At 50.7% G+C, this 17,467-nt stretch overlaps 1 protein-coding gene across 2 annotated transcripts; it reads right to left on the reverse strand.

The window, feature by feature from the left end:
* Positions 236 to 17,311, reverse strand: KNOP1 (lysine rich nucleolar protein 1). Of its 2 annotated transcripts, none has more exons than XM_018040563.1 (6): positions 17,130 to 17,311; positions 13,507 to 14,417; positions 12,339 to 12,428; positions 11,197 to 11,265; positions 6,631 to 6,708; positions 236 to 4,272 (listed from the first exon to the last, which is right to left on the reverse strand). In XM_018040563.1, exons 2-6 carry the CDS (start codon positions 14,413 to 14,415, stop codon positions 3,961 to 3,963), a joined length of 1,458 nt encoding a protein of 485 aa, XP_017896052.1. In that variant the 5' UTR covers positions 14,416 to 14,417; positions 17,130 to 17,311; the 3' UTR covers positions 236 to 3,960. The 2 variants fall into 2 exon arrangements, with proteins under 2 accessions (XP_017896052.1, XP_013830388.1); XM_013974934.2 differs by having other exon boundaries at positions 17,101 to 17,311.

A 17,467-nucleotide genomic window follows, 5' to 3' on the forward strand; every position in this document is an offset into this window, starting at 1 on the left:
CTCTGTGAAAAGCCTGATTACACTTTGCACAGTGGAAGTAGCTAACATAATTTTTTAAAATTTATATAAACTCATGTTTTAACTGAATAATTTGGGACCAAGAATATGCTGTGAATTTTCTGCCAGCTTAACAGTGAACCCCACCCCACCCCCACCCCAAGAATTCTGCTGAGAAAATGGCCTCCACTGAAGCACAGAGTGTACTGAACAAAACATATTGAGAAAGCATGGTGGCATTGCTTAAATATTCCCAAGTGGCCTTTATTACACAAGATTATTCCATTAAAATCATTTCCTATACCACTTTAACCATATGATACTGTTCAAATGAAAAATCAATTGGCAAATTCAAATTATGCACTTTTAAGTCATTTCTTCTATTTTGAGTCTATATACACCAGATGGCATCAGTGCCCAAGCCCGAGTCAAGCCTAAATTTCTATTGCTCTTCCATTAACCTGGACTTGGACTTTCACATTAGGTCAGGGATACGTTACACCAAAGCAGCTTCTGATTCACGCGTCACCCTGGCCCAGGTGAAAGCTGAGATTTTCAGTGTTCTCGTGTGGGTTCCCCAGCCTGTTAACTAAATTAGCCAGTCTCTGAAGACTGTGGCCTACATGGCATGAGGTCTACAATTGTGAAGAATGATGGAACCAGAAGAAAAAGAAAATTTTTAGGAAATAAGGTAAAAATGAAAACTGCATGAGACCTGTATTAATTTATTGCTGCTTTAAACTGCCACACTTAGGGGTTTAAAATGTCACAGTTTTATCACCTTACAGCTCTACTGGTCTGAAGTCCAGTGGCCTTTCCTTCAAAATGAAGGTGTTGGCCGGGCTGCATTCTTCCAGAGTCTTTAGGGAGAATCTTTTTTTTTTTTTGCCTTTCCCAGCTTCTAGAGGCCACCCACATGCCTTAGCATGGGGTTCCTTTGTCTTCAAACTAGTGACAGCTTGTTGAGTGTCTCTTACAAATCTCTTGAGTCTTCTGTCTCTGTCTTCTATTGATACTTTTAATCCTGGATTATCTGGGTAGACCCAGTCAAATCATACTACTGATTAGCAACCTTAATTCCATCTGCTACCTTAAACTCCTGTTGTTTTATCACAACATATTAACAGGTTCCAATGAGGACTGGGATGGGCGGGGGGTTGGGGGAATGCATAGAACCTGAACAATTCTGTTTGTAGAGCTAAACACACAATTTTTAAGGGAAGAACTCTAATCCGGCAAATACTTTTGATGGGCCAATCTAGTTGCATAAGGGTGGCCTCAGGGAGGAACTTAGTGGGAAACAGGAAATCACCTCAAGGAATAAAGTGGTTAAGAATCCTGAGGTTTGGGAAACAGCTGGATAAAGGCAATTGTAAGGAGGGAAGGCCCTTGCCATACATAGGAGGAGGGTCAGTCTGTGAGAAATCCCCAAGGGAGAAAAGGCCAACGTGCTTGAGAACAGGGTGGTTATATATTCAACTAAAACCTTGGCTGTGCTTACATACCAGACACCCCCACCCACCTCTCCCAGATTCTGAGTAAAAATCCAAAAACTGCTTTGTTCCAGTGGAGACAGGCTGTGTGCTACACAGAATCAACAAATGAACATGGAAAATCACACCAAAAAAACACCTTGCAGAAAGCTTCAGGAGGACCCAGGACATGGGGCAAAGTGGAGAGGGGTGACTCAAGACAGTGTTCAGTTTACAAAAGGACAGAGAGGTCCAGTTAACCTCAGAGCTGGAGCCGTCGCTAGAGCAGCATGGTCTGCACCTACGAGAGCAGCCGAGACAAGGCTAAGTTCAATCTGAGGACACCTGGCATCCTGCCATCTTGGCTGTCCAACCTTCTCTGTTTAGACCCTGCTTTAGGAACAGACTAATAAACCTTCCCAAGCCAAGTGGAACTCTTCTGCCAGTGTGCTAGAATGTCAAATCCTATCACAGAGAGACTACACACTGAATGGCAAGAGGGGAATGGCCTGACTATCACACCCCTAACGAGAAGGACCATGATGGGGACAGGTGGGGGACAACTGCTCATCCACTCTCCAGAATCACACAGTACATGGGTGAGCACGGTCCTTCCTGACAGCCATGCAGGCCCAAACTGATGTGAGCTCTCAGCAAGACACACGGATCAGAGACGTGGTTGGTCCTTTCACACTGGGCCAAGTTCCTATAGGGTGAATCAAGACCACCTGTCAGAAGAGGACATGCCCTGAAGAGCTAACTCAATGCAGAACCTTACCGTGTAGGCCTCTTCTGTTATGTATCTCAAGACTGAATCCGTGGAGGGCCACGTTCAGGTTCTGAGGGAGGTGGCCCACCAGAATCACGGCTATCACAGGTATGCAGGACTCTAGACCTGGCCAATGGTTGTTGGCCAGGGCCCAGGCAGACCGGCCTCCTCTCTGCCCACTGGGCCAGTAATGGACCCACACTCACCTTGCCAGCATCTGAACCTGTCTCCCTGACTGGCCTGAGAATTTCCCTCTACATGCCAGGCTGGCTCAAGAATGGACGGGCAACGCTGGGCACCCAATGCTGGGCAACAAGTTATGACAAAACGGCTTCTGGAAGTTTCCTTGAACCACAAGAAGCCTTCTCTTCTCCCTCTGGAATGGTCCAGTGTCTTGATTTGCTGCATGGAATTGCTACAGCCATCTTTCCAACAAGCTGATGAAGCCAAGGTAGGATGGTGGAGCAGAGAGGAAGCATTTGTTTCCTTCATGGGAAGCTGAATCAACTCCCTACACAGGACTCCCCCTTCCATGTGAGACTGAATTTCCTGGCTGCCCAGGCCTGCCTGAGATAGCATGTCTGGCAGGGGAGTTCAAGCCAAGTGGTGTGAAAAAGGCCCATGCAGAACTTATATTCTGGGAAGCAAAATGTTAGGTGAATGGAGAGAAGGTAGTCACATGTCACTCGGGAGGGTGGTACCAGGAGTTTGTGAGGCTGGCTGCAGCATCGAGGCTTTGGAAACACTGTTCCCAGGCTGATGAGGCAGCGCCCTGTCACCATCTCTGTGCCTCCTGACATTCGACCTCCTCTATGGAAGTCACTTAGGATTCTCTTCCTTGTGGTTGGAAAGAATCCAGTAAACACATCCCTGGGAATGAACGTGCCATTCGTGCATGTGGAGGATTAGCCAATTGCTCTCTTAAATGCCTTGCTCAGAATCCAGTTAAAGCAGAAAGATTAAATCCCAGCACAGCCCTGGGGATGGAAGGAACACAGACTGCAGAAGGCATGATGGGTTTAGAAACAGTTTCCCAGCGGCAGAGGCAGCTCAGCCACATCTGTTTGGTGGGAATGCTCTCTGCTTGTGGCTACTCCAACAAGGGGGAGGGGAACAAGCTTGCTCTTGCCCGTTTACATTAATCCCACTTCCTGTTTGAGATGTAGACATGTAATATGCCTCTGTTTCTTCAATCAAAAGACATTTTAATCCCAATGAGTATTTTGGGTGAAATTCCCAAGAGGGGACATTCAGTGTAGTGAATAGTTGACAGGCCTTGGGGCACAAAAGTACTCTTGGCACTTGTCGAGTGACCCGAGGCAATACTATTTATCCCTAATCCCCAGTTTCCTCATCTCAGAACCCCATTTCCTAAGATGAGGATAATAATAGCACCTGTTTCCAAATCATGACAATTAAATACATGAATGCAGGGGAGACATGTAAGTGCCTGGCACACAGGAAGCACTCGGTAAGTGTGAGCTACTGCTAGTTATACTGTCCTCAACAGGAATGGAAGCGTCACACAGAAAACAGTAGCCACTCAACACGTTCTCCTGGGTCTTGAAAGGAGCTGCCCTCACCCCAGTCTGTCCAAGCATCAACACAGTTGTCCTTAATCTCCGCAGGAGTTCGATTCAAGACAACTGTCCTATGGCTTTCATCTGCCTGATAGAACAATAAAAGCAACGTTGGGTGTTTTGGGGCACAAGACAGCAGAGTTTAATCTTCAAACTTGATTGACTTGGATGCGTTCCTGTCAATATAAAAGACTCTGGCCGGGGCGGTGGAGAAGCCGAGGCCGGCCCCTCGGCTGTGCTTCCAGCTCAGGGCCCGGTCGTAGTCCTGCTGCAGCTTCTGCTGCAGGGTGTCGGCCGCCTTCTTGCTGAGAGCCATGTTGGGTCTGGCCACCGTGGGAGAGGGGCGACTGAAGGAAGGGGACACATTCTTAAAGCCACCCATGAGTTTGAGAAATTTTAGTTTCTTTTCCTCATTTTCAAAATCAGCAGTATCCCACTGGCCAAACTGGGTTCCCTGTGGTAAGAGAAAACAGGTGGTTACTCTCCTGGCTTCCAAAGCCCTGGTCTTTCCCCAGCCCCCAGTCAGGGAGGCTCCAGATGATCAAAGGCTCACTGGAATTACTTCTTAATTCCAACCAGAGCCCTGTGAGGAGTGCTGTGGGTTCCCATTCCTCTGATGAGGAAATGGAGATCTGCAGCTGGAGGGGACTCAGGCTACTCAGTAATCCTGCTGGAACTGCGTCTTGGGTCTGGCCCTCACCAGAGCCACCTTTCACACCGAGCTGCCCGTCTGTTTAACTCCTTCTCCCCCAGTTCATGGCAGTCAGTACAACATGCCTCACCAGCTGGCTACTCATCTGTCAGCCTAAGGTGGAGGTGGAGAGCGCAAGCAGGAGTCTGAAATGCATTTATCTTCGCAGAAGCACTGCATTTCCTAGCAGGAAAGGCATGGAGGCCCGGAGAGGTTAAGGGTCACAGGAGTCGGGAGGCAGAGTCAGCCCAGGAACCTAGGGTTCCAATTCCTGTCCAGAGCACTCTACCACCCATGCACTAATCACCCATGTTCAAGAAAATGCAAAAGAGCCCCTCAGAGAAGTGGCCCAACAGAAGGCTCCCTTCCCAAGAAACCCAGCTCCCCATGAAGACTGACTCTGAAGACTCAGGATCAAACACTACCTGTGTTACCATGGTCAAGTTACTTAACCTCTCTGAATGTCCTTAATGTCCTCATCTGTAAAGTGGGAGTGTAACACTCCCCCCACATCCCCGACAGGGCTCACTGAGGCTCAGATCAGACTTGATACCAACAACCCAGAGCAGGATTCCTGGTTGGTTTTAAATCCTTAAGAGATGGCTGTTCTACCCCACCTCCTACCCACCCACCCCACCAGGACTGCTGACCTCCGTGCCACCCAGGAACTTTCCCCTTGTAAGCCAAACACTAGCGGAGCTCTTAATTCTAGGTCGGCTTTGGGAGAATAATAGGAACCAGTCATTACTACAGCTGCCCTAAGTGAACTGGTGACAAGTTCCCCCAGCTTCACCGTGGCCCCAATACAGGACCAAAGACAGCTTCCCAGGCCTTCAATTTCTAGAATGAGGCCACATCTGACAACCTCGCGCTTGGTCTGAGCAGGGGCTGACCAGTCCTGGGAGCCAGCTCCCGGAGGGGACCCGGTCTCACATGCCCACCGTGTGCCTCAGCAGTCAAGGGGTCCTGGGCGCCAGCTCCTGGAGGGGACCTGGTCTCACATGCCCACCATGTTCCTCAGCAGTCAAGGGGTCCTGGGCCCTGGGGCAGTGCCACTAAAGCATTTTCGGAAGACTCCAGCCTCCAAGCAGCCCCCGTGGTCGGGTCCGCCAGTATAGCCCCAGGGCAGCCCCCTGTGGTCGGGTCTGCTAGTAAAGCCGCTGGGCTGTGGCTCTGGGTGGCGCCGGCCGGCTTCTGGCCTTCCTCACTCAATCACAGAATCTTATCAGCTCTGCCCAGCTCAAGCGGATGGAGAGAAAGGAGGCCCTAGAGGAACGACATGCGACAAGCTGCATTCCATACTCCACTGGGCCAGAGCACCAGTCCCAGGTTACAGGTGCGGAGACTGAAGTTCACAGGAGGGAAGTTACTCGCTCAAGTCTCATAGCTATAGAAAGTGGCCGAGCTCAGAAAGGATCGCGGGTCTTTAGATTCAAATCAACTGTTCTTTTCTGTGTTCCGCTATGAAAGCTTCAAACAGCACAAGCAGACACACCTTCCCGGCATCTGGATCCTCTTCCCCCAGATCCATGCCTATTAACAAGTTCTCTTCCCTCTGCCCACTCCTAGGCCTCGGGCCTGCAGACGGAGCCTTCTACCCCAGCTCCCCGCTTTCCCACACACATACCCTGCAGCAGCGCCCACCACACCCTCCCATCCCCACTTCAGCCAGATCACGTGCCCCATGCTCCTGCCCCATCTCCTCGGCCCTGGTTTGGAAATTTCCTACTCCAACTGGACCAGAGGCCTGCCACACACACCCCCACCTCTGCCCCCTTCCCCTGTGCCAGCAGCCTTCTAAGGACACCGCCCACTGCGGGGAAGGGCTCGTCATCATGTGCCCCAAGAGACTGGTGCCCAGGACATCCCGCCCGTCCAGAAGAGGAGACAAAGGTCCAGGCAGCTTATCTCAAGCAGCCAGTTCTCCAGGAGGTAGGCAAGCACCTCTCCCAAAAGGAAGGAAATGAGCTCAGGACGAGCTCTGTGGAGAAGGGAGCCAGCTGGCGGGCTGGGGCTGCCTCTGGGCCAGATGGACTCGGCCTCCTGTCCCTCCGCTCCACAAGGTGAAAGGGGTGGGTGGGACGCTGGAGCACTCCTCAAAGAGCCCAGTGGCAAACTTACTGTCCACTTCTTGGTGTCAGAAGCTTCCGTTTTACCCGACTCACGATCAATCTCTTCTTGCAAGGCTTTTCGCCTCACCTGAGCAAGGGAAAGGAAAGCGAAGAGGGCAATGAGACAGACAGTTTCCTTTGAGCTTCAAAGCCAGGACAGAGATGCGGTGGGAGTCAGGGAGAGACTGAAGGGATCTTCACCTGAGGGATCTGGTGGTATCTCAGGCAGCTTTGTTCTGCTACAGACTGCAGGAGGCATTTGTCAAAAATATTCTCTAATCACCTGAAGGAGCAATTCCTTGGCCTAAGATGTGCAGGCCTCATTCATCCTTGTTTTCCATTCCTTAAGGATGAATCTTCCAGGGAGTCCCCCGGTGGTCCAGTGGTCAGGGCTCAGCACTTCCACTGCTGGAGCCTGGGTTCAATCCCTGATGGAGGAACTAAGATCCCAGAAGCCACAAGATGTGACAAAAAAATGAAAAAAGATGAATCTTTCTAGACTAGAAGACGCTTATCTACCTTTAGCATTAGAACCTTCTTTTGTTTGTAAAAGCCATTTGGGGTTGAAATTTTCCCAAAATATATGGCCCACAGCCCTGGCTGTGCAAAGGATATTGTAGTTAATTCTCTTGCTGACAGCATCTTCTAGAAAGAACACAGAATGCTGAGACAGGGATTGGCAAGTTTGAATCCTAGCACCGCCTTTAACTAGTTGTGTAGTTTGGGTAAGTCAATTAATCTTTCTGTATCATGGTCTATTTATCCGCAAACAGACGAATACCTCTACCACAGAGGATAACTGGGAGACAGAGAACCATCATACTGTAATCTATAGTAAGAAATATACAACGAGAAATATACATATATAGACTCACCCCATTCCTGGCACAGAGTTCCAAAAACCCTACGAATCTCTTGAGAAGGACGATTCAAGTTGTTATGTTAATTAGGTGACTCTGGGAGGCACCTGAGGATGGGGGCTGGTTGCCTGGAGAACCAACCACCAGATTAAAGGGTTGAAACCTTTAGGCCCACCCCCCTGACCTCTGGGGAGAGGCCAGGAGGTGGAGATTGAGCTCAACCACCAAATGGCCAATGATTTAATTAACTGTATCAGTAATGAGACCTCCATAAAACCCAAAAGGCCAGGGTTTTGGAGAGCTTCCAGGTTGGTGAACCCTGGATATTTGGTGAGACTGGAGCTCTCCAGGAGGGCATGGCAGCTCCAAACCCCGCTGCCCTGTGAGTCTCATTCTTCTGGCTGCCCCTGAATTATATACCTTTAGAATAAACCAGTGATCTATCGAGTAAAGTGCCTCTGTGAGTTCTGTGAGTTGCTCTGGCACATTAATTGAACCCAAGGAGGAAGTCTTTGGAACCTCTGATATGTAGCTGGTTGGTCTGAGGCACAGCTGACAACCTGGCTTAAGACTGACATCTGAATGTGGGGGGTGGGGGTGGGGAGTAGTCTGGTGGGACAGAGCCTTTCAGCTGAGGGATCTGACAGTATCTCCAGGCAGATAGCAGCAGGCTGAGCTGAACTGCAGGATGCTGAGTATGTCAGGGACTTACTGGCTGGTGTGAGAAAGTCCCCCGCTCACAATGAACTGGTTCGGAACGTAAGACTATCAGCCCCCGGCACAGCAGGGATCTCACACACTGTGAGCAGAGTGGCTCAAGGCCACAGTCAGCGCACTAATGACGCTGCAGTTGGATACAGAAGCTTCGAGGGCCTGACCCTTCCCCCAAGGGTTCAGTTGTAATTCAGCTGCCCCTAGTTTGTGGCCTTTCCTCCTCTCTTCTCATCTGCCATAGGCTGAAACGAGGTGACTGTTTATGTAGTTCAAAACTACATAAAACAAAGTCGAGTGGCAGCTGCGGGGATGAAAGAGAAAGTGATGGCAGATTCCCACAGGGGAGTCAAGCTGCCAGCGAGGAACCATGTGGAACTTCAGTGGATGTGCACTCAGCGAAGTGGAAAGCAGCTCACCTGCTAAGTGATAAAAGTGAAAAGAACAGTATACAGCCTATGACTGCATGCTGCTTTGAAATCACAGGTATACTGTTACAAAGGAAAAGTCTGGAAGAATATAACAAAGGGTTAACAGCAATTATTATTAGGTGGTGGGATTTCAGGTTGCTTCTCCCACCTTTGTTTTTTTTTTGACATAAGGAACTTTTTACAGAAAAAATAGACGGAGAGGTGAAGCAGAAAGCTTCACTTACATTGAGGCCATCTGTCACCCAAAACAGTTTTCTTAGAAACTGTGAAGTACTTAACAGGCACAAATTCATAGGAAGCAGAGAGGTGGCTGGTGAGCCTTGCAGGGACAAGTGGCATGTGAGTGGCTGGGACACCTGGGAGAAGAGGCGGGCAGGGGCTGGGCCTAGACGAGTCAGCGCTCACCTGTCTTCTCTGGGAGGCCTCACCAGCCCCTGCAGCCCAGCCCTCCCCACTCCCCTCCCCTCCTGCCAAATGACTATGCCCTGCAGGAGGCTGGGGAGCTCCCGGTTCTGGGAGGCCCGCACTCTGTGCCAAGCCTTGGGTTGGGCTCTGGCAGCAGCATCCTACTGATTCTCTCTGCTCCTCCTCCAGGGAGAAGGGCCCCAAAGGCATCAGGTAGGGAATTCTCCATGAAACATCTGGTAGGCCCCCCATGCTCGTACATGGCTGGCTTGCAAGCACTCCTCCATTTCTCTCTCCTGGAGCAGTGGGGCCACCCCGGGCTGTGCCCACATCACACCCTGCGGCTTCTGTCCAGCAGTCCCTCCCTGACGCGGCCTGAGGACACAGGAAGGTGAATGGCTCCCGCTTACTAAGCACAGATTTTGGGCAGGCCCTTGCTGAGCGCCTCCCCAGTGCGGCCTCGTCAGGTCGTCACAGCCCCCTACATGGGGTCGTGGGGCTGGTGACTGCCAAGGTCACCTCGTCAGCAATGGCCCAAGGCCACATTTATGTAGTTATTTACTATGATGTTCTGATAAGCTTTGGGGACCAGGATCACAAAATATCCCAATTCCAAAAGTCCGGCTCCCACGTAAGTTCTGGGCATGACAATAGCAGAAGCTGGTCCACAATAAAACAATCCACCCTAAAGCTTCTGTGCAGCAGTTATTATATTCCTACAGACTAGCAATACACGCAACAATGAAAAACTGAACTGAAATACTATTTACGACAGCACCAAAAATATAAAATAATTAAGGAAAACTTGACAAAGATGTGTAGGACCTGTACACTGAAAACTAGAAAACATTACTGAGAGAAATTAAAGAAGACCTAAACAAATGGACAAAGATGCCATGCTTATGGATCAGAGGGCTTCATACTATTAAGATGTCAATTCTCCCCAAATTGGCCTAGAGATTCAAGGCAATCCTAATCAAAACCCCAGCAGTATTTTTTGGTAGCAATCAACAAGTTAATTTTAAAATTTATATAGAATCACAAAGGCCGTGAAAGAGCCAAAGTAACTTAAAAAAGAATGATGCTAGAGACTTACACTACCCGACTGAAGACTTATTATATAGTTACAGTAATCTAGACAATGAGGTACTAGTGTAAAGACAGACATACAGATCAGTGAAACCCAATGGAGAGCCTCTAAATAGACCTACACCACACATCAGACACGCAGAGTCAACTGATTTTTTCCAAAGGCAATCTAGGCAATTCAGTTGAGAATTGAAAATGTTTTTAACATTAAAACAAATAGTACTAGGAATACTGGACAGCCAATAACAATGAATAAATTATTGAAACATGCAACAATATAGATAAATCTCAAAGTGATTATGTTAAGTGAAAGAAGCCTGTTTATAAAGGAGCACTGCTGTATAATCCCAATTATACACATATTCTAGAAAATATAAACTAATTCACAGTGACAGAGTAGAAGCAGTTACCCGAGGATGGGGAAGGGCGGGATGGATTACAAAGGGGCACAAGGAAACTTCTGGAAATGGTGGGTATGTTCTTTATCTTAATTGCTTAGCTGGTTTCCTAGATGGATACATACGTTAAAACTCATCAAACTGTACACCTTAAATATGTCAATTATATTTAAATAAAGTTAAAAAAGAAAAAAACAACACTGCTGCAAGGAGCCAAGGAGGTGGCACATGGGCCAGGCAGAGCTTGTCTCCCCTGCCCAGCCTGAGGGTTCTGGGGACATGTCCTCTCCTCCCCCTGCGGCAGTCAGGAGTAGGACAACCTCAGCCTGGGATGCTGAGGACCAGATGCTCCTCAGCCAAGGCTGTGGCAGTCAAGGGCTCTCCCAGCATTGAGGGCGGCCATAGGCTCCCTGCCCCTGGAGGTGGGGCAGAGGCCTGCCTGAGGGCCTGTGGAGCCCCTGACACCTCTGGGACCAGGCTCCTTTGGCCGGTTAGGAGCCCCCAACGCCCCAGGACCAGGCTCCTTTGGCCGGTTAGGAGCCCCCGACGCCCCCGGGACCAGGCTCCTTTGGCCGGTTAGAAGCCCCCAGCGCCTCCGGGACCAGGCTCCTGTAGCTGGTTAGGAGGCGAGCCTGTTTCTGGGGGGCTGGGGGAGGTGGGGGATGATGAGCACCAGCCATACCTTATCTATATGTGCCTCGTCCATGTTGCCCTTCTTTTCCAACACCACCTCCAAGTCCGTGTCGGGCTCCTGCAGAGAAGGCAGAGGAAGTAAGGCTCAAGTGGACCATGGCCTCCACTGGGGCAGCCCAGCAGGTGAGATTGTGAGAGTCCAGAAAAGACGCAAGGCTGCAGCGCCACCCCTCTCCCACCCCGCCCCCCCGCCTCCCCGCCTCCCCCACAACACCTGCCTTCCCCTCTCTTCCACTGGTGCTAAGTTGAAGCAGACTCTTTGTGACCCTAGAGGCTGTAGCCCACCAGGCTCCCCTGTCCATGGAATTTTCCAGACAAGAAGACTACAGTGGGTTGCCATTTCCTACTTTCCTACTCCAGAGGATCTTCCCAACCCAGGGATCAAACCCACGTCTCCTGCATTGGCAGGTGGATTCCTGACTGCTCAGCTACCTGCGAAGCCCTTCTCTTCCACCACGCTCCCCAATTCTGGCCTCAGAACTGTGGCACTGACCTATCTGCCAGATGAAGAAACTAAGGCTCAGAGCAGTAAAGGGACCATCACGAGGTCACCGCACAGCTCAGGGACAGGGCTCACACTAACCCAGATCTCCCGACTCAGGCTGAGAGCATGACCTTTCCTGCCAGACGACACCTCACTTCCCAGGTGACACCAAACGAGCCAGGCGCAAGGCCAGGGCCCCACTGATGGTGGAGGAAGGGCGGGCAGGGGCTAGGGGAGGCAGAGGCAGGGGCTGGCAGCCCTGCAGCGAACCTGAATCCCCCCCAGTTCCCTTCCATACCATGCCCCACGCCCCCCCAACTCTGAGTTCCAGTCAGTACCTTCTCTCCTGCCTGAACGACTAGGACAGGCTCCACCGCTGCTTCCCCACCCCCAACACCAGTCCACTCCACACAGCAGCTTGGGGACATCCTGAACTTACAGAATGCCCTATGTCAGTTCTATCTCAATCAAAAAATAATAAAACCACCACACCTGGACTACACCACCCCATCCTCCCAAACCCTCCACGGGCTCCCATCTTATTTACGAGGAAGTCTAGATCCCTGCAGTGGCTACAGTCTCAGCCAGGCCCCAGCAGGCCCAGCCCCTGCCACCCCCGCCCCTTTGCTCCTCCCAGGTCTCCGCACCTGCTGCTCCCCGGCCACAGACGGCCCCGGCCCCTCACAGGTCTCAGCTCCCACACGGTGTCCTTGCCTTGTGCAGCCCCTTGCAGGACCCTGTGACAGTGAGATTCAGGATGGCCACTTTCCCCGAGGTCTTCAGCAGTGACAACTGCCACTTCCGTGCTTCGGGTGTGCTCTGTCTGGCAGCCCGAGTCCCACGTACTGAGCCCTGGAGGGCTCTGTTCGCTCACATTGCCCCCGGGTCCCCGTGCTCAGCCCACCCCCTTCCTCCCCGCCCCCATCCCAGAAGCTGGTCTGGATGGACAGCATATCTCTGCCATCTCCAGCAGGCGGCCATCCCTTCCCCTCCTCCTGGTAACAGGACTCCCACCTCCCCCCAGCTTTGGACAGTAGGGTGCCAGTGGGATGGATGCTGTCAGCCCCTGCCCACTCACTGGCTTCAGACCAGGGCTTCTGGTTTGTGTGACCCAATGGAGAGCTGGGAGAGCAGTGCCAGGACACTTCCCGTAATCGTTTTGGAGAGGCTGCCCTTCTCCTTTTGCGGGTGGCTTAACTACTATGACGAAAGCCTGGAGATGCTGGGACCATCTCACTTCGGGGTTGGGGTGGGGAGGAGCCTGAGACTAAAACCAGCATTGAAAGATACAAAGGCCAGAGCGAGGAAAAGCCACATAGGCATCTTCTGTGATCCAAATTTAATTTGATCCCTAAACTGTGTATCTTGAGCTCAGATAGCTCTGGACATCATATTATCTCAAGAACTATTTGGGTCCTGAGCTTTAGATAGCAAGTGGTAAGAGTTTAGAAAGAGGAATTTATCTGAAAACTTATTCCTATTAATAAATTTTAATAATTAAAAATAATTATCAATAATTATTAATAGTAATTAAGTCCCATTAATAACTCAAAACCTTAATCCTATTAATCCAGACCCTGAGTGCAGAATAGTGAAAACTTGGGTAAAGTTTCGATAGCAAGGGATATATACCTGTACTACTGGGGATATTACACTAGCGCCCAGATCCAGCCATACCTGAAGCTAGACAGCTATCAAACTTTCCAGTTATCTGTGTTAATAAATCCCCCTTTTCTGACTGATTACACACACAAACACACTCCGAACTTCCACCCTTATTCTCCCCAAGCAGCTGGCTTCTGAAGGAAAGCCTACCTCTTCCCAAGGCTCCTCTGCTACTTCGCTCTCCTGCCTCTTCTTCTTCTTCTTCCTCTTCAGAGCTGGCTCCTCCGCGTCTGCCTGCTCCACCCTTTTCTTGGACTTCACTTTCTTCTTCACTGAGGCCCTGGGGCCATCTCCTATGGGGATGTATTCTGGAGCGTCAACTCTGACTGGCTTCTTTTTACTTCCTTTCGTAGGGCTGCTCTCCAGGGACCAGGAGCACTCAGGGCGCCCCAGAGGGGGATCTCCCTCCCAGTGGATTTTGTTCTTCTTCTTTTTCTTCACCTTCACGCTGCGCTCCCTGGGACTCCCTTGCTTCTGCTCCTGTCCCGAGGCTGCCTGCTCCTGGACGCCATCCTTCCCAGCTGAGTGAGTATACAATGCATTCCCAGACTCGCAGAACCAAGGATCCCTGCCTGACAAGGCTGTAGCTTCCTTGGCCTTTTTCTCCTTCTTGTGTTTTTTGAGCTTCTTGCCAACTCTGGTCACTTCCTCGTCCTGTCTGGGGTCTGGAGAGGTCTTCACCCTTGAGCCAGGGGACATGGACTTCCTCTTCTTCTTCTCTGCACTGAGGGACTCAGACAGACCAAGTGCCTGCGTCCTGGGGCTGCGTGACCGCTCAGTCCGTCCAGCACGTAATGTGATCTCAGGTTCCAGGTGCTCCTCACAGATGGTGCTGTGACCCTTCTTTTTCTTCTTTTTCTTCACAAGAGGCATTCTGGGTGCCTGCTCTTGGATCACATCCTTCAAGGGTGGTGTGGCTCTTGGACAAACCTCTGCGAAATAATTGTCACTGTTTAAAACTGAGTATTGAGTCTCTGGTTCTTTAACCACTTTCTTTTTCTTCTTCTTTTTCTCTGGGAGCCCAAGGCCCACCTCTCCTTTGTGAGCCTTAGTGATCATTCCTGAAAAAAAGAAATGGTACTAATTATCCCACACGAAGTGGCCTTGAGTACAACTCCACTACGTATGACCAAGAGTCATGCTTCTTGGAGTGGATGGTCTGAAAGGTTAGGGGCTGGGAAAATGGGCACGATTCCTGGGGAGCAAAGGGAAATATGATGGAAGAAGCAGTGCGTGCTTAGTGGCTTCAGTCGTGTCCAACTCTGTGACCCCATGGACTGTAGCCCACCAGGCTCCTCTGTCTATGGGATTCTCCAGGCAAGAATACTGGGGTGGGTTGCCATGCACTTCTCCAGGGGATCTTCCCGACCCAGGGATCGAACCTGAGTCTCTTACATCTCCTGCACTGGCGGGCAGGTTCTTTCCCACTAGGGCCACCTAGGAAACCCCCAGTTTAAATCTTGACAGCCTCAGGTTCAAATAAATCCACGTTGCTCCCTCATCTTAAGTCAATCACCTATCCTCCCTGGGCCTTAACTTCCCCACCTGAAAATGGGGGGAGATAACCTGTCCTTTCTCAGAGAGCTGTTGGAAAGAAGAAATAATCCATGGAAAGTGCTTGGTAGATTGTTGACTGCTTTCCGAACCCCCTTCCTCAAGCCTCTTAAGCCTAATCATTCATCCCACAGAAATGTACCCTGTGCCAGCCACTGAAACACCTGCACTCAAGCCACAGGCCAGGCATTACCCCTGGTGTCTTACCTTTTACTGGATGAAGGGGACAGAAATCTTAGGTTAACTCTTCTTGCTCATTCTCACCAGAGATAGTAACTGTGATATAATTAACCCTTGCTTCATCTGAAGAGCTCTGTTGCTTTGCATCTGGAAATTAACTGCCCCAGCCTATACCTAGGGTAACTCTCTTCTAATTACCTTCCTAAGAATGAGAGCAAAAGCGAGGTATGGTGAGGAGCCCCGGTTGGGGCTGAGAATGTTCAAATGGTGATTCATATAGTCTTGCCACCTAGCAAGGCTTCTCTGGGCCTCAGTTTCCCCATCCATAAGAGGCAATGAACCAGATGAGATCATAGGCTCACAGGTGGTGGTGGGAGCCACATCCAGTCTACAAGCCTGTTTCAATGTTTTTAATTTTTCAAACAAATTGGCAACATTTAATGACCTTGAATGATCAGCTTCTTTATTTTTGGAGGGAGGCTGTCATGGAGGCACCTATGAGAAGGTGCTGGGTGGGCCATCAAATACATTTCAGCTTCCAGTTAGACTAGTCTCTCACTCCAGTCACCAGCCCAGGTCCTGCTTCCTGGACTAGATGACATGGAGACACTCAGGGAATCCAGAAACAAATGGCTCCTCACAGGAGCTTTGGACAGTGGGCAGCAAAGGCCAGGAGCTGCTTCATCCGGCAGTTTTCCTCAGCCTCAGAGCCCAGAGGCTGGACATGCCTCACTCTAAGCTGTTTCAAAGAGCCAGGCCAGGTCTGAGCTGTAGCTCAAGTTCACTCATAATTGGCTCCTATAGCACCTGGAGATCTGAGGGATCAACCCCACGCTTCCTCCTGGCTGTCTGGCTTTCTGCTGTATTCCCAGGGCCCAGCTTTGTACCTAGCAGGGTGGGTACTCAATAAATGCTCACTGAATGAAGGAAGGGATGCTAGAGACACAGAAATGAACAAAGATTTCCCTGCCATCAAGAAGCAAGTAGGTGTGGATGGGAAAGAGTTGTGTTAACAGTGATACATGTGATAAAAGCAAGCACAGTGGTAAGGTCAGAGTAAGAGAGGTCATCAAATCTGGCCTACCAGTTGTCAGCAAACTTTCTGAAGAGGTTTCCAGCTTGGGCAAGCACAGGATGGAAATGCTAAGCCCTAAGACAAAAAAACTGAAGTGTAAGGTGACTGCGGACAGGTGACTGAAGGCAACAGTCTGGTTGGAATAGTTCAGTTCAGTCGCTCAGTCGTGTCTGACTCTCTGCGACGCCAGACACCTTGAGGTATCCATGGGGAGATGTTGGTGGACAGCTGGCTGTATGGGTCTGAGGCTCAGAGGTGACTGGACTGATATGGGTGACATAAATTTAGAAATATATGGATGGTATGTAAGCTTTGAAGAGAACGAGCCTGAGACAGAACCTCAGAGAATTCTAACGTTTAAATGGGTGGGCAGAGGAAGAGGGGCCTGCAAAGGAGAGGGAGAAGGTGCCAAACCGGAGAGGGTGGAGCCAAGGGCGCCTCAAGTGGAGGAGTGGTCTAGAGATCTATAACAACGAAGAAGTCAAAGGGTGTTTGTTGCCAGCTTAATCCCTTTCTCTTCCTATCTCCATCGTTTAAAACACTGCAGCACTGTCCTCTTCGGCAGTGAAGAAGAGCCTTTCCTTCAAACCCGACATCCCAAGTGTATTCATTCCTTCAAGAAGGGAAGGGGAAATAAACCTTACAGCGTCGCCTAAGAACGCAAAATACTTTCTCCAAAAGCGCTTTTAAATTCTAGCAGTAGCCTCATGAGGATCGGTGTAAATAACCCATCTCAGAGACGTGCAAACTGAGACTTGGAGACTTTAATTCACTTGCCCTGGGTCCCAAAGCCAGCAAGGGGTAAAACAAGGATTCGAACCCAGCCCGCAGAACTGCGGAGCCTGTGCTCCAAAACCCAACTCCCACCGCAGGCTCACTAAGAGGAAGCAAGGGAGCCGCGAAGGCAGACTGCCCCCTCAAACGCCCGACCGCACCAAGGTTTCCGCAAAGAGGGAGGGATTACGCCGGGTGCCAGGTCCGCTCCAAGGCGGGAGAACTTCCTGAGGATGGCGCCTCAGACCGGCGACGAGGGGGACGTGGATCTGAGGGTGCAAGCCATCCTCGTCCGGTCCCTCGGCTCGCCGCGCAAATCCCCAGACTCAGTCTGCAGTCCTGGTTCCGTCCCGCCTACGACGCGCTCTCCGAACTCACCCAAAGGCCAATGTTCCCCGCCTCCACGTGAGAGCCCGCGCCGCCGTGACCCGGAAGTCAATGTCGACTCGCCGGCCCGTCCCCGCAAGAGACGGCTTCTTCCGGGTCGCGGCCTTTCTGGGCGCTCGGTTGCCGTGGAAACGGCGGCCA

This window comes from Capra hircus, chromosome 25, assembly GCF_001704415.2.
Source record: "Capra hircus breed San Clemente chromosome 25, ASM170441v1, whole genome shotgun sequence".
NCBI classification, from domain to species: domain Eukaryota; kingdom Metazoa; phylum Chordata; class Mammalia; order Artiodactyla; family Bovidae; genus Capra; species Capra hircus.

Excerpts from the sequence above, each read along its gene's own strand:
- KNOP1 (XM_018040563.1), bottom strand. The coding sequence starts at position 14,415 with ATGATCACTAAGGCTCACAAAGGAGAGGTGGGCCTTGGGCTCCCAGAG. Across the intron at positions 6,709-11,196 it reads ACGAGGCACATATAGATAAG|GTGAGGCGAAAAGCCTTGCA; the intron begins GTATGGCTGGTG and ends TCCCTTGCTCAG. Across the intron at positions 4,273-6,630 it reads CTGACACCAAGAAGTGGACA|GGAACCCAGTTTGGCCAGTG; the intron begins GTAAGTTTGCCA and ends CTCTTACCACAG.